General features: G+C 40.4%; 1 protein-coding gene across 3 annotated transcripts; it reads right to left on the bottom strand.

The window, feature by feature from the left end:
* Window positions 1–244: 244 nt before the first annotated feature.
* NDUFB4 (NADH:ubiquinone oxidoreductase subunit B4) lies at window positions 245–12,914 on the bottom strand. 3 transcript variants are annotated; one of them, XR_006718347.1, is made up of 4 exons: window positions 12,592–12,914; window positions 7,793–7,939; window positions 3,964–4,149; window positions 245–396 (listed from the first exon to the last, which is right to left on the bottom strand). XR_006718347.1 is itself a non-coding variant. In XM_045502172.1 (3 exons), exons 1-3 carry the CDS (start codon window positions 12,769–12,771, stop codon window positions 4,081–4,083), a joined length of 396 nt encoding a protein of 131 aa, XP_045358128.1. In that variant the 5' UTR covers window positions 12,772–12,914; the 3' UTR covers window positions 1,373–4,080. The 3 variants fall into 3 exon arrangements, 2 of the variants coding, with proteins under 2 accessions (XP_045358128.1, XP_045358129.1); XM_045502172.1 differs by lacking the exon at window positions 245–396 and having other exon boundaries at window positions 1,373–4,149; XM_045502173.1 differs by lacking the exons at window positions 245–396; window positions 3,964–4,149 and adding an exon at window positions 5,372–5,493 and having other exon boundaries at window positions 12,592–12,910.
* Window positions 12,915–16,715: the final 3,801 nt, after the last annotated feature.

Below are 16,715 nucleotides of genomic sequence, written 5' to 3'. Positions count from 1 at the left end.
GGCCTGCACTGTCAGTGTGGAGCCTGCTTGGGATTCTCCCTCTCCCTCTCTCTCTGCCCCTCCCCAATTCACACTGTCTCCGTCTCTCTCAGGATAAATAAATAAACTTCAAAAACACTTTTTTAAAATAGTAACACTCTTTGATGCTGTCTCCATCCTATATAAAGCATAAATAAAACCCTCTCTAGCAAACTTTGTTTTCTTAAATTATGAAAATAAGTAGAAAAAAATGTGCTTACCTGTGCAGATGTAGTTTCAAGAGAAGTTCCTTCACCTCCTACTCCCAACAATTTCATATCAGACTGGTACCCCCTGAGTCCCTCCTACATTGATTTCTGGAGCAGACTCAGCCAGTTGCCTCCTTCCTCCATTTCCACTCCCCATTTTCTTTAGAGCCTAATTATCAAGTAAGAGATGAATGATTTAAATGCAATTGATGATAGAAGTAAAGAATTGACTCAAAACTGCTAAGATAATACTCCTTGTAATTATGGAGGAAAAGAACTTGAATTCTTTTTTTTTTTTTTTTTTTTTTTAAGAACTTGAATTCTAATGGTAAGTTTGTTTGCTCCAGAAATCTCAGATGTTTCACCAGCAATGTTCAAATGACTGGATGTCAGACTTTAGGTTGACTTTAATCTTTTAAATCCTGAAGCTTGGCGATGAGATCGATGCACACTGCACTTTCTTGGAATGTTGAAGGGTAGATGACAGGGATCAGTGTCCCTCCAGGCCACAGTGAATATCAGCAGAAGGGGAAATGGCAATAAACAAGGCAGCCAGAGGGGAGACTAGTAGAAGGATTACAATCATAACTGTTGGTATAAACGGATCCTCTAATAGAAACATGATAAGGGCGCCTGGGTGACACAGCTGGTTAGGTGTCCAACTTCAGCTCAGGTCATGATCTCATGGTTTGTGAGTTTGGGCCCCGCACCAGGCTCTCTCCTGTCAGCACAGAGCTGCTTTGGATCCTCTGTCTCCCTCTCTCTATGCCCCTCTTCCGCTCACTCTCAAAAGTAAACATTAAAAAAAATTTTTTTAAGAAACATGATAAAATTCTATTTGTTCATACAAAGGTAGAAAGTAGCAGCAGACATTTTGAAAAGCTCGAATCTTTTAATATATTTATGGTGTTTTATAATTTACTAATTTTCAAGCGCTGTCCATATCTTTAAATCATGCATCTTTGATCAAAATAGTTTCTCGTACAAATCTCTAATATCCTCAATTACTTCATTAACGATCTTGAAGAATGTAGCAATAACCATTACTCTGTAGCTTCCCCAAAGTCACAAGAAGACTGTCAAGTGCCCGCCAGGAATGAGAAAAAAGAAAAAGGAAAATAAATCAGGAAATGGACCCAAAGAGATTTGGATCAGAGCATGAATGTAATATTTTTCACCAGGCAGGGTCCATAATAAAGGGTAAAAAGACACAGTACTTAAACAAACCAGCCTGTTAGAGAAGCAATATTGTCCCAAAGAGAGGAAGGGATGATGTACACGGATATGGAATTATTAAGACTGGCTCCTCAAGCATGTGCATAAAGGGGAACTAATAGAGATAATATATTTAGACTTTCATAAAGCTTTCGACAAGTTCACATCCAAATGAGTCATCCTGGGATTAGTAGGGACTGCTTTGTTCTGCAGAGAGGGCTTGTCTCAAAAATTGAAAATCATTTCTAGCCATAAGTCTTACAACAGCCTGATAACTGGTCAACCTCTAGCCTTTCTTGCCCTGAGATCCTCCTCCTCCAGAATCCAAAATGATCTTCCAGGGATGCAAATCCAATGAGGTTACTCCTGCTTAATACCTTCAGTGGCTCCCATTGCCATTAGGAAGAAGCCCTTAACTGTGATAAAGGCTTTATGATCTGGTTCTGGTTCCTTGTCATTTTTGGCTGCGCAGCATTTGAACCACTTTCTTATGTTTGGGAATTCCGTATCTGCCTCACATTTTCAAGCTGAACATGCCATATGCTTGCTTTTTCACCCTCCCCTGCAACAAGAAGTTTTTCAGGAGCAAGTGATGGGAAGATACAGGAACCTTGAGGAACTTTTTCTGGTGGCTGTGGCTGTAACAAGCTTTAGCTTTTGGGCCAACAGAGGCAGCAATACCAGTGTAGGCTCCTGTGCCCAGTGCTCACGGCCAGCCGCATGAGTCAGACACACGGTAACATTATAGCACTCAGATGAGGTGGCAATTGGTATCCTCAGCAGACCACTTCTGGGTGTGATTTGGGGCATTGTTTGTGGTAGTGAGAAATATTTAGAAATTGATTAAACTCTTAAGAACACATTGCTCAATAATTCTCAATGTTAAAAAAAAATGTTTTACCATCAGCAAAACTAAAAGGCAACCTATGGAATGGGAGAAGATATTTACAAATGACATATCCAATAAAGGGTTAGTATCCAAAATCTATAAAGAACTTATCAAACTCAACACACAAAAAATGAATAATCCAATTTAAAAATGGGCAGGAGACATGAATAGACATTTTTTCCAAAGAAGACATCCTGACAGCCAACAGACACAATGAAAAGATGCTCAAAATCACTCATCACCAGGGATATGTAAATCAAAACTACAGCGAGGTATCACCTCACACCTATCAGAATGGAGAAAATCAAAAACACAAGTAACAATAGGTGTTGGTGAGGATGTGGAGAAAAAGGAATTGTTGCACTGTTGGTTAGGAATGCAAACTGGTACACCCACTGTAGAAAACAGTACGACATTTCCTCAAAAGGTTAAAAATAGGGGGCACCTGGGTGGCTCAGTCAGTTAGGTGTCCGACTCTGCTCAGGTCATAATCTCACAGTTTGTGGGTTCAAGCCCTGAGTTAGGCTCTGTGCTGACAGCTCGGAGCCTGGAGCCTGCTTCAGATTCTGTGTCTCCCTCTCTCTCTGCTCTTCCCCCACTCATGCTGTGTCTCTCTGTCTCTCAAAAACAAAACAAAACATTAAAAAAAATTTTTTTAAGTTAAAAATAGAACTACCCTAAATACTAAATACTTTGTAAACAGTAACTCTTCAAACAATGAGTTTAATAACAATGTAAGTATTACTAGTATATCTATTTTAAAGATAAGAAAACTGAGTCACAGAGAATGTAAATACTTTCCAGGTCACTTCACAAGTGGCAGAGCAGGGATACAAATGCAAGGTCACAGAAGGGGACTACAAGTTCCAACCGTCTAATCAGACAGTTGGTTCTCTTGGCAACCAACCCCAGCCTTAGATGTGGTCCGAAACTTGCCTCATTAATATAACAAAAGACGCCTTTAACACAACTCTCAGAAAATCCCCAGGGTTTTAGGAGCTCTGTGACAGAAATGAGGACAATGACCAAATATGTATTTCTTATTATAAATCACAATATCACAGGATTTCACTTTAATCGGAAACTGTGACTATCTCCTGGTAATTTGGGGCTTCTTGTGCCTGGGAAACAGTGGACAAAAGGAAAAAAAAAGGTTTCCATATTGGCAGCACTAAATGACTTTCATTACAAGGAGCTAGGGTAGCTGCTACACAATGGGGGCCTAAAGGGATACATCTGGAATGCAGATTTACTAGTGCTTCTTGATGCTTCCATGTCCAGGGATAAATGTAAATAGGCAATTGCTTCAACAAAGACCTGATGATACAGGAGTAACTAAGGTTCTGGCCTTGGCAGATAAAGGACCCAGTGACTCCTTCAAGCAAGCAATCTAGACCGTCTAAAGTGATATCCAAGGAGGGAAAACCTAGAAAGTTTGGTATAGGGAAATGACGAATGTCAGTTATGGCTTCAGACATTTCCACAGTGCAGGACTGAAACTTGTTCCACTAACCCTCCTATGCTGAGATTGGACCTAGCCACCACCCTGAATGACATGTTACAGATTGAAGTGCACCCAGATCCAAGCAGTGCATGGAGTGGATAAGGAAATCGTCTACTTCTTGTGCCTACCTCATTTCCTCTTGGCCAGTCTTTTTACTCCAATTGCTGCTGCAGCTCCTAGCTCCTGCAGGTGTGGAACTGTCAACAAGACACCTCAGCTGTGTAGCACATCACTTGCTTCCTGCCCTAGGCTTTCTTCCCCCTCCATGTGAGAAGCCTGTAAGCACCCTCAGCCATTCTGAGGCACACCCATACCTGGAAGTGAAAGGGAATTAACTGCATGAGACAACTCTCAACCAACTCGGGGACCAGCTCATGGATACTCATTTTTCCCTTGTACACATTCTGTGTACGTTCCACAGGGCTCCTCAAGGTCCCTGGTGGAATTAAGCCTGCTACTCTGAGGCAACAGGCCAATCACACACACCTGATGGGCTGTCCTTCTACCCCTGCTTCACTCTTACCAGTCTCCTACTTGTTCTTTCACATCACTCCCTGCACATAACCTGCACATAAGCTTCTTTCTCAGGTTCTGTTTCTGAGTACCCCAGACTCATATAAGATTCAGATGAGAAGACTTGTGAATATGCTCTTAAAATTAAAAACAATATACTAACGTAAATCAGCCCTAAAGAGCAAGCTCTTCCTGTAACACTTTCTTACTCTGCCTTCATAGGTCCAATTGTCACCCTACTGTTTCAAGACTGAACTATAAAGCATGTAGCTTTATTTTATTGAGCAATACTATGTTATCTCATTTCTATCTTCATGACCTTATGAGGAAGTAGGCATTACTACCTCCATGCTAGAGCTGGGGTAACAGGAGGACTTGTATTCCAACTCAACTGTTCAGCTTGAGCTAGGGTTCTGACCCCAATCTAACCTTCAAAACCCATGTGCTAAACCATTTTACTTCTTTTCCTCAGCGTGGCCTCTACTCTGTCTTCTTACCCTACAATGGCCCCCAATATAGCCATACTCAACACACCTTGCCCTTTAATGCTTCCGTTTTGCCCTGTTAGCCCCTGTGATCTTCAGAGCCTTGATCAAATGCCATCTCCCTAGACAGAATTGTTTCTCCATGAGCTTCTATATCACTTTCCTGAATCCCTGTCATATCTTTTTTTACCACATTGATGTTACTGTTCTGTTGCATTTACCGCTGGGGCTGGAGCCAGACACGAGTTTAGATTATTAAGTAGTACTAGATATAATGAGCTCTCAAATAACAATAATGGAATAAAACAGTTGTCAGAGTGTACTCTTTAAGCACAGGGCCTAAACTTGTCTTATTGACTGTTGTCTTCTGGGACCAGAGCACAATGCCTGGCTCATAGTAGACACTCATTTGCTGAATGACTGAATGCATCAACGTGAATTTGTTTCTTCATTAAACTGTGAACTCTTACAAAGTAGGGATAATACAATGTACAGCAAATATTTGTTGAATTAAGGTAATAGGAAGAAAGAGAAACTATTTAATGATTAATAGGAGATTTATTTAAACAATAATACATAGAGTCATCATTGCCAGACTTAATATGAAATGCTAAATGTTCGATCCAATTTTCCTTCCTGGATCAGTTTTTCTTTCCTATCCTGCAGAGATAGAAAACAAACAAACAAACAAACAAATAAAACAAAAAACAAACAAAAAAAAACTGCATTAGAAACAACACATTCTGACCCCTGTTCATTGCAACACTATTTACAACAGCCAAGATACAGAAACAACCTCAGTGTCCATCAATGGATGAATAAAGACATGGTATATGTATACAATGGAATACTATTCAGCCATAATAAAAAAAAAAAAAAGAATGAAATCTCGCAATTTCATAAGTACAAGCATATAGATACAGAGAACACACAGGTAGGTGACAGGGGCAGGAGGTGGGCAGTGGGCAAAATGGGTGAAGGGGATCAAAAGGTACAAACTTCCAATCACAAACTAAATAAGTCATGGGAATATAATGTACAGCATGGTGACTACAGTCAATAATACTATATTGAATATTTGAAAGTTGCTAAGAGAATTATTCTTAAGTCCTCATTATAAGAAAAAAGATTGTTTTTTGTAACTATGTATGGTGACAGATGTTAACTAGACTAACTCTGGTGACCATTTTGCAAAATATATAAACAAACAAAAAAGTACTAGAAAATACAAAAACAAACAAAAAAACAAAGTATTCTGGCAGAACCCACAGTACAACTCTGAAACAAGACTTAAATACTCCAAAGCTAATTCCCATCCCATATTGTATGAGGGAAGAAGTAGCAGTCTGAAGAAATAAAGGGACAATGAAAAAACATTCCTATTGAAAAACATCTTATGTAGGGCACCTGGGTGGCTCAGTTGGTTAAGCATTTGACTTTTGGTTTTGGCTCAGGTCATGATCTTGCCGTTTGTGAGACCAAGCCCTATGTCAGGCTCTGTACTGACAGTGCTGAGCCTGCTTGGGATTCTCTCTCCCTCTCTCTCAATAAAGTAAAAATAAACATAAAAAAAAAAAAAATAGAGGGGCGCCTGGGTGGCTCAGTCAGTTAAGCGTCCGACTTCAGCTCAGGTCACGATCTCGCGGTCCGTGAGTTCGAGCCCCGCGTGGGGCTCTGGGCTGATGGCTCAGAGCCTGGAGCCTGCTTCTGATTCTGTGTCTCCCTCTCTGTCTGCCTCTCCCCCGTTCATGCTCTGTCTCTCTCTGTCTCAAAAATAAATAAACGTTAAAAAAATTTAAAAAAAAATAGATGGGGCGCCTGCGTGGCTCAGTTGGTTAAGTATCTGACTTTGGCTCAGGTCATGATCTCACAGTTTGTGAGTCTGAGCCCCACATCGGGCTCTCTGCTCTCAGCATAGAGCCTGCTTCAGATCCTCTCCCGCTTACGTTCACACTCTCTCTCTCAAAAATAAATAAACATAAAAAAAAAAAAGAAAAGAAAAACATCCTGTGCACATGTTGGAATCATTTTATTACCCCACTAAAAATCATATGTCAAAAGCAAAATGCAAACACCTTCTGGGTAAGTGTGGCCTACCTTTCTGTGAAGCAGTTAATTTATCAATCAAAAAAATATATATAAGGTCTAACAGGAGAGTGGATTGGCCAGTTAAAGGCAGAGCTAGATGAGTGGGTTCCAGTCTATATGGCAACATGAGGCCTCCCGGGGGTCTAGTACTAGCTGTCAAAGATAAGCTTGGCTTTCTCTGCGATCATATGGCCTCTGATGGCAGATTCCCACCACGGGTTGCTTTTGCTTTCCTCTTGTTAGGGTATTAGGAAGTTTTAACATTAATTCACAAAAATGTGACCAATATAACTAGAATTCATACAAGTAGGGAACACACTAAATGACTTATGTATTCTGCTAATAGTTAACCAAATAAACATCTCTTTTAAAAACAGATGAACTAAGAAAACTAAATATAAAAATTCACCAAGATAATTTCTAAAGATAGCAAAGTTTAACTTCTATATTAACTTTTTAAAGTTATTTCTGTATTCTCTCACTTAATATTCACAGCACAATTTCCTTACATCATCTAAAACACACCAGGAAAACTCTTTCATGAGCTCTAAGTTCAAGTCTTAGAAATTTAAACTGACCAACTTATTACTTGATATTCTAGAGCAGCCATTAAATTAAATTTGAAAGTCTCAGCGACTATCATGAATTTTAGTAAAGTATATTTCAGTAAGAGTTGAAATGATAAAGCAATAAAACCAAACATGTAATCGAAACTTTCTCTTTTAACTCTTGCTGGAAAGGAATAAAGATAAAAGAGTAGAGGGGTAGATGGGGTAAGGGGTAAGGCTGGTGGCAATGGACAAGAGAAAGAGCTGCAGCTAGCACGGGGAACTAATCACACAGAAAGTAAATATCAGGCCCCAATACTTACTCTGTCAGTTTTGAAAACATAATACCAGAAGAAGAGGGGCCCAATTCCAAATAGAGCTCCTAAGAGTGAGGTCTTGGGAGTGGGTCTGAAATTGGGATAGATATTTGCTGATCTTGCATAGGTCCAACGAATCAAGGCAGGATCTTCCTGAAATTCATGAAAACAAAAAGTTACAGGAACTTAAGCAGGACCACACTGAAACAATCTCATCAAAACTTTTGTGGGGGAGGACCGCAGATGCCTTTTGTGCTCCACCACAGCTAAGGGTAAGCCCTGAATATTCCTAAATAGCTTTGGGGAAGACCTTTCATTTCTAGTATTTGTTGAATTAACTGTCTGATGATCTTGTTCAAATCCTTCAGAATTTAAAATATTCTTATATCACCCTTCAGCTTTCTATTTATTTGAGATTTAAGAAATATAATCTTTTATTTTTTTTAATTTATTTTTGAGAGAGAGAGAGAGAAAGAGCTTGAGCCGGGAAGGGACAAAGAGAAGGGAGACACAGAATCAAAGCAGGCTCCATGTTCCAAGCTGCCAGCACAGAGCCTGACACAGGGCTCAAACTCACAAATGGTGAGATCATGACCTGAGCCGAAGTCAGATGCTTAACCAATTGAGTCACCCAGCTGTCCCAAGAAACCTAGTCTTTTTAAGCTGTCAGAGAAGCCACTTTTTGTCTTTGATCTTTTTTTTTTTTTCTTTTCTGGATTTTTTTTTTTTTTTTTAGCTTCATTGTCGTTCTTAAAGTGTGACCAACTGAACCACAGTATTCCCGATGAGGACTGATTTCATATGCTCTGTCATGCTTTGTACTTTGTTTCCAGGACCCTTTCTAATGCTACCCCCCACCCTGCCCTGTCTTTCCAGGCTACATACAAATTGCAGGAAGGTGAAGACTGAGGTAGGCTAACTCTGAACTTTAATTTCTTTAAGCTGACTTGGCAGATATTTTACAAGCAAAACTATTACATTTAACACTATTAAAATAATTTGTAGTGAGGACAAGGTTGTTAAAAAAAATAATCAGACTGTCTTGGTTTAAAAAAAGTAATTACCCATTTTAATATATTTATACTAGAACAACTATATAAGATAGCAAATCTGTCCCAAACACATAATTAAACTTAATTAGCTAAATCCCCAAATGATTTTATAAAAATTATTTGCTCCAATTAACTGATAGGCAGATTAAAAATAAGCAAATTAAATCAGCTTTAAAACTTAAATACTAAAGGAGAACATTCAAGGTCCTATACAATGCCAAGGAAGTCATGATTGGTAGAATTAAAATAGTTAAACTGGATCTTCCACAGATACATTTTTAAACCAAAGTGTCTGCAGAAACAGTAAAGGTGAAGACACAAGATATACACAGGTTTAAGGGGATGTTTGAGGTCAATACCTGAAAGGATAAATACATCTATTCTTGTATCTATCCCTTCTACTATTAATGTATTTGAATGATTCTCCCATGACATGATTCTCAATTTGCCAGTCGCGTCTCTACATATTTACCTGCCAGATCAGTCTTCCAGAAACAGATATTTTATTTCATAAAAACATCAATAGCCCCATGACCATAGTTTATTGAGCCTGGTACTGTTGTTAAGAGAGGTTCCAAAACACATTCCATGGGAGATAGTTTTCCTTCTTTGACACCACTCTATCTCCAAAGAACTATCAGCAGCATCTGACATGGTGAACAATCCTTCACATCATTTCTTTTGGCTTTCAGGACACACACCTGCCTGGTTTTCCTCCAAACCCTGTGGCCATTCCCTCTTGGTCTCTTTTGCTCTCTATGTCCTTATTTCTCTAAACGCTTAATACTGGACCTTAGACCTTACTGGTCTTTTTGTTTGTTTGTTTATTTTTATTTTGGGAGAGATAGAGAGCAAGCAGGGGAGGGGCAGAGAGAGAGGGAGAGACAAACCCCAAGCAGGCTCCACACTGTCAGTGCAGAGCCCCATTCGGGGGCCAAACTTACGAACTGTGAGATCATGACCTGAGCCGTGAGATCATGACCTGAGCTGAAGCGAAGAGTTGGACACTTCACTGACTGAGCCACCCAAGTGCCCCTTTGCTGTCTTTTCCATCTACATTCATTCCCTTGATGAGCTCCTCCTGTCACATGGTTTTAAATATCCATCTATAGGCCGATGACTCCCAAAATTTTACTTCCCCAGACCTCTACCCCGAACTCCAGACATAATATCCAACTACCTGCTCAACACTGTCATGTTGTCTAACAGGCATGTCAAATGTGATGTATCCCAAACTGATTTCCCAATGTTCCACTCCATCTCCATCCCTGCTCCTCTCACATTCTTCTCTACCTTGGTAAAAAGCAACTTCATTGTTCTGATAACTTAGGTCAAAAGCCTTGGAGTCATTCTTCACCCTTCTCTCTCTTACACCTCACATCCAATCTGCTAGCAAATCTGGTTGGCTTTACTTTCAATACATACTCATAATTCACCACTTCTTACCACCTACACTGCCAAAAAAACCCTGATAGATTACCTCAAAAGCCTCCTAACTAGACTCCTTGCTCTTGTCCTCCATAATGTATTTTTAAGTAAGCAACCAGAGAGAAGTTAAAGTATAAGGGCAGATTACTCACTCAGTAAAAGTCCTTCTTGGTGTGATCTAGTTCCAAGTACCTTTCTGACCTCATCTCTTCCTACTTTGCTTCCACCTTTCTCCACTTTAGTCACAATGGTCTCTTCAGTATTTTTGAAACTAACCAGGCACACTCCTAAGGACCTCAACACCTGTCCCCTCCACCTAAAATGCTACTTTCCCTGAGAGCTGTGTGGCTATCTCCCTCACCTCACTTCCTTCATGTCACCTTCCATGGAAGGCCTTCCCTAGGGATATCTAACATTTCAGCTGCTGTCCCTCCCTACTATATACACACATTCCTAATTCCCTTCCTTGCTTTATTTTTCTTATCACTTATCACTAACATGCTAAATGATTTACTTTTTTAAGCTTATGTATCTATTTTGGGAGAGAGAGAGACAAAGAGCAAGCAGGAGAGGGGCAGTCGGAGGGAGAGACAGAATCCCAAGCAGGCTCCACGCTGTCAGCGCAGAACCTGATGCAGAGCTAAAACTCACAAACCATGAGATCATGACGTGAACCCAAGTCAAAAGCCGGACATTTAACTGACTGAGCTACCCAGGTGCCCCTAAATTAGTTTTTAAATCTGTTTATTACTTGTCTGCCCCACTGGAAAGAAAGCTCTATGAGGACAGGAATCTACACTGTCACCTCAGCATCTAACACAGGGCCTAGCCTATTACAGCAATTATTTGTTCATTGAATCAATCATTCTTAAAGATTAGGCAAGGAATTTCCATGTATTGATCACTAAATGATTAAGTGCCAGGCACTCATTTATTTAATTAACAGAACAACCAATGAGGTAGGTATTACTGTCTCTTTTATATGACAAAACTGAAACTGTCCTAGGGCACAGAACTGGAAAAAAGACAATCTGGGGTTAAACTTCAGCTATCTGGCACATCAAACCCACCTGTGTATGTAAATAACAAACGTCTCTCTCCACACCTTCTCAAGTAAACACCTTCTTCTCCAGTTCTAACTAGAATTGGTACAGCCAACTGGTTAAGCAGATGTTTTGGGTTACAAAGATCAAGGTTTAAATTCTGCTCTATCACTTGCTAAGGGAGTATCACTCTATGACCTACTTGTCCTTCCCATGTTGTCTTCCAATCTGTAAAATGGGGTTAATAACAGGGCCTAATTCTGAATACTTGTGACATTTGAATATTCGGAAAGGGTTTAGATAGTGCCTGCACAATTTAAATTTCCTTCAATTCTCATAACTTCCAAAAAGTCCTACAGAACACCAATTCAACTGTTGGGAAAAGTGTTTTTTGTTTTGTTTTGTTTTGTTTTGGGGTTTTTTGTTTTGTTTTTAGTATATTTGACATCATATTTAAACAGCTCTTGGACAGAAAATTATCAAAAAGTGCACTCATTAAATAATAGCTATCAGTCTACTGGTTATATATTAAGTGCCTGGAATGTTATACAAACTATTTCATTTAACCTCACAATGGCTTTATAAAGAGTATACTACCATTCCCACATAAGATCAGAAAATTAACGTTTGGAGAGAGTAGGCAAATTGCCTAAGGTCACATAGTTTGCCAACTTGTGCTGCCTTGGCATATGAATCCAAAGACCACAGCTTCAATAGCTGCAGTTTTGGGGTCTTTAAAAGATATAAATTGAAAAATCACTATATTCCCATCAGGAGAGAGCAGTATTGATATGAATTGTGAACTGAATGGTGGAAAACTGCTTTAAAAAAAAATAATAATAACACACACAACACATTTTCTGAGCACTCATTACATTCATTACAGCCCGGTCACTGTGTTGGCTGGTGATGTGCCTGGTCTCATTTAATCCTCGTCACAGCCTCATAAAGTAGGAAGTGCTGTATTAATCCCATTTTCCAGACAGGAAAACCGAGGCTAAGCAGCAGAGTTGTGTCACTTTAGTGAGCAAGCCAGGATTCAAACCCAGCCCGGTGTGAACTGAGAACCGTCCGGTAGACCACCAAGCTCTCCGCCCAAGGTCAAAGGGCTAGTGGGTTGGCCTGCTCTCTGAGCCTGGAAAAGGGCCAATGTCTAAGATACGGATTGGAACGGTGGCCGCCCCGCTGCGGGGTCTCCCTTGGCCGGTCTGGGCTGCCCGGTGTGAGGGGACAGCCCGGACTCTATGGCCCTTGATTCCCGCCCGGCCGGCCCCCGACTCACGATGAGCCCTCGGCGGCTGGGGTCGTTGTACTGAAGCAGGTACTCCCGTTTAAGTCGGGATCTTATGGCCAACCGCTCGGCTTGCGCCTTCCGGGCTTCTGGAGATACGTCGTATTCGGCTGGGTCGAGGGTGGAGGGTAGAGTGGCCAGGCGCGAAGGCTGGTACTTGGGGAACGACATCTTGGCAGTCCGGCACAGAAGCGCGCCTGCGCGACTCCGAGGCCCTCCCCCACTTTATTCTGACCTTCATCCAGCGGGAGTGCGCTTGCGCGTCAGCTGAAGGTAGGCGAGAGAGCGAGACAAAGAACTCAAGCTTCTTTCCGCAACCTTCCTCGCGGTCCTGGGGCCCTAATAGCGATCTGCGCATGCACAGTATGCTCTTTTCGCCCACCCCCGCTTCCTCCTTCTACCTACCCACAATCTGTTGCTCGTTGCCTGCTGTTTCCTAGCAGCCTTTCTTAAAGCAGAGCTTTTTATGAGAAGTTGAACTGTGTGAGACTGGCAGACACGGGGAACGGGACTGGCTCTAGTAGAGTCCTGTTTCACTGTGGGTCCCTCCAAGGTGTGTGACTTTGAACAAGTCACTTAACGTCTGTGAGTTTTCCTCCTGCTCATCCTGTGTAATGACCCCTATGCCGTTTACCTAACAAACCTTTTGTGAGGATTACATAAGATAATGGAGAGGTGCCAAAGTGCTTTGCAAAGCACAATGTCCTCTGCCAAAAAAGAGAATAAGCTTTTCTGTACGTTACCACATTAGACCCGTACAACGTAAGTAAAGGTGTGTTTTTCTTAGGCACGAAACAATGTTGAATAGGAGAATGATGTTAGAAATGTTGCCTGCCTGACTAGTAGGTCGTTAAAAAATGAAATATTGAATAAAGCGCGTGAAGAAACAGTATCTTGATTAAAATACCCCTTACCTAAAATCCTTAGCACTCTTCAGGTGCTAAAAATGAAAAATACCTTCAAGATACGAAAATATGCATAGAGGCATTGTGTCTTAATGTGAAAGATGATTCAGGGAGAAAAAAAAAGTAACCCAAGGGAAACCTCCATCCCTACTGTCTTTCCCCTTTCCCCCACTATCACCAAGGGGAAAACGCAACTTCAAGTTGCACAGCAGGGTCTTTGGGTACCAGTCAGGTACTCCTCAGGGGAAAGCATGTAAACAATATTTCCATAACTCAGACAAGGAAAGCTGGATCAAAAGAGAGCTTCACCTTGGATGAAATGTCTGAAGACATATAGGTATGTTGGGAAATAGTTGCTAGGCAGAGAAGGGACCTAGAAAGTGTTGGCATTTGAAGTGATGAGCAGCACTGCTGTCACATTTATTCAACATTTTAATATTGTTTTAAAACATTTATTAAGCACCCACTGCGTGAAGCATACTGCACACTAGTGAGTCTTAGTCAATCTTCCAGGCTCAGTGGGGGAAATGCAGAAGAAATGAAGGACGTGGTGTTGTCTTTGAGGAGCTGGCAATCAGGCCGTACAGAAAGAGAAGACAGAATATGATAATATTTGCAAAGCAGTTTAATGTCCAGATGAACTTAGAGCAAAATGGGCTCATGAGAATGCAGGCTGAGGGAATGTAGAAAAAAGAAATTTGAAACAAATCGCTTACACTCAATTTTAAAGGAATGAGAATAAAAGGAGTTCTGAGGTTTTTTTTTTTCAAAGGTGTTTCAAAATTTTGTTTATAGATTAGACACTGATATGGGAAAAAGGCATGCAAAAGGATAAAAGAAAGAAGAAAGGAGTACAAAGACTACAGATGACAACATTTTAAAAAGACTTCATAAAGGTAAGAGAGAGGGAAAGAGAGAGAAAGACAGAATAAACTTCATCATTTCCCTTTGGATTAGTTAAGGTGTTTGTTTCTACATTTGCTTGGTTATCAAAAGGATCCCTTTAGATGATTGTCAAAAAGATGAAGTCCTAAGTTCTCTTCTGCTCTTGAAGATTCGGAACTGATCTGGCAGGGGAACCCATATGTCTGTACTTTGTATAGTTTCTTGAGGGGATTCTTATACCGTTTTGCGTTTGGAAAACAGAGATGAGTACAAGAGGTCTTCCTTTCCCTCTTCTTTTTCCAGGAAAGGTCCTCCCAAAGTGAATCTATTTAACGTGAAGACCTGGATTCTATAACGAAAAAAAAGACTTGATTGAGCCTTTATCTTGAAATAATGCAATCAAAAAATTATGAAAATGAATATATCTTATATTTAACATTTAAGGTCACAATTACAACTGTGTGCTAATTCTGATAAATCAAGTGTTAATTTGTGGGCACAGTTATTTTTATTTTATTATTTAAAAAAAATTTTTTTTAATGTTTATTTTTGAGAGAGACAGAGACAGAGCATGGACAGAGGAGGGGCAGAGAGAGAGGGAAACACAGAATATAAAGCAGGCTCCAGGCTCTGAGTCGTCAGCACAGAGCCCAATGTGGGGCTCGAACTCACAAGAGCCGTGAGATCCTGACCTAGGCCAAAGTCGGATGCTTAACCCGACTGAGCCACCCAGGCGCCCCCACAGTTATTTTTATATAGCTCATTATCCTTCACTTTGCATTTGATTTTTGCAGAGGCTCATATTTGTAGAAATGTTGGAGGCCTTTCTCCAGTTTTCCCAAGGTCCTCTCTTAATTCTTTGAAACTAAATTACTTCCTTTTGAAGCATTGATGTCATCATTATTCTTACTGATTTTCTCTTTTTCCCCTTTGTTATCTAGTACAACGCTCTGAGATCCTCCTTTATTAGTGACTTTGCAGGCTGCTGCAAACATCGCTTTTATGAATTTTGTGAAAGTCCACATCTTTTGCAAGATTTGCAGTAGATTTCTATTATTTTTGAGGATTGGATATTTCCAAGTGGATGGCTAAGACTTTGATAGGAGTGGATGTAGGCACTAGGGTTAGCAGATGGAACAATGCAAGTGGGGAACAATTTCACAAGTAACCACTTCACCAATGAATATTTCATATTTTGAAGAACTTTTACTTTTCCTAATAGAATTTATCAGAATTTATTGGGACATGGATTACAAGGACTAAGTATGTGAAACTGTATTTGGCTGGAAGAGGGGGGATGGAGTGGTAAAGTGGAGAAGGAGAGAAATACAAATATGCAGGGATAGTCAAGTATAAGACTGGGACAGGATTTCAGGGAACAGAAGATGGACAAGTGAATACAGAAACTGTAAGAAGCAGATAAGTTCCAGTTGCAGCAATATGAAGAGCATTCCTTCTCTTAATTGGCTAGGATCATAGGTAAATTTGTGAATAAATTCCCAACTTTGAGTCAGGAATAAACCCAATGCCCGGAGATTTAAGTAATCAGTGATTGTCAGCAGCTGACATTTAGTGAGCATTTTCCTTTATTATTGTTTTCAAAAATCTTGTCCTGACGTTGAATATCAGCAAGTGATGTACTGTCAAACTAGTTCAGGGTCCCCTCCTTACATGATCTTCTCCAGAACCCTGGGAAGGGCCCTAGAAATGTGTTCACATGGCCATTCTGTTTCTGTAAAATTAGACGAAGTAAGATATTTAAATCTCAGTTGCCTAAGACTGCTGTGTCTCTCCTGACTTCTCTTCTATTACATTTTCCCTCCTGGTGGGTGGTATCGCAGTGATCTGAGGCATTTGGGGGATCTGACAAATGAACATTTGAATTTAGTGGGACATATTTATTTGATTCACATCAATTTCAAGTGGAGTTTAATTATTGCTAGGCATCCAGGCGTAGGAATGGCTTCCAGGGATATCATTAACACCCAGTGTGCCGGGGAGGTGCAGGATCAAAGTTTGTGTTGTGATATGAACTTGTCCTGTGAATTCTGGCCCTGGAAATATAGGGGTAGAGGAGGAGAAATAAGGTTTGAAATATACAGAACCAGAAGCTAATCTGTGGGAAATTCTCCTACTTATCATTGGCATTTTTCCTTTAAAAAGCACCCCCCTCCAAAATTATATAAGCTTCACATCCCATCAAATCCTGATCTTCCTGTTTATCCGTCTTGTTAAGGCTGCAAGGAAGAGATACAAAGTGCTATGTGAATTAATTTAATTGCAAGGAGACCTAAGAATATGGGGTAGAAGGGAAAGTTATCTCTC

This window comes from Leopardus geoffroyi, chromosome C2 (assembly GCF_018350155.1).
Source record: "Leopardus geoffroyi isolate Oge1 chromosome C2, O.geoffroyi_Oge1_pat1.0, whole genome shotgun sequence".
Taxonomy (NCBI): Eukaryota; Metazoa; Chordata; class Mammalia; order Carnivora; family Felidae; genus Leopardus; species Leopardus geoffroyi.
This window is presented reverse-complemented; position numbering and strand designations above follow the sequence as displayed.

Bases quoted from the DNA above. Each gene is read 5' to 3' on its own strand.
- NDUFB4 (XM_045502172.1), bottom strand. From the start codon at position 12,771: ATGTCGTTCCCCAAGTACCAGCCTTCGCGCCTGGCCACTCTACCCTCC. The intron at 7,940-12,591 runs GTGAGTCGGGGG...CATGAATTTCAG, and splicing joins CCAGCCGCCGAGGGCTCATC to GAAGATCCTGCCTTGATTCG. The intron at 4,150-7,792 runs GTAAGTATTGGG...TTTCACTTCCAG, and splicing joins ATGTTTTCAAAACTGACAGA to GTATGGGTGTGCCTCAGAAT.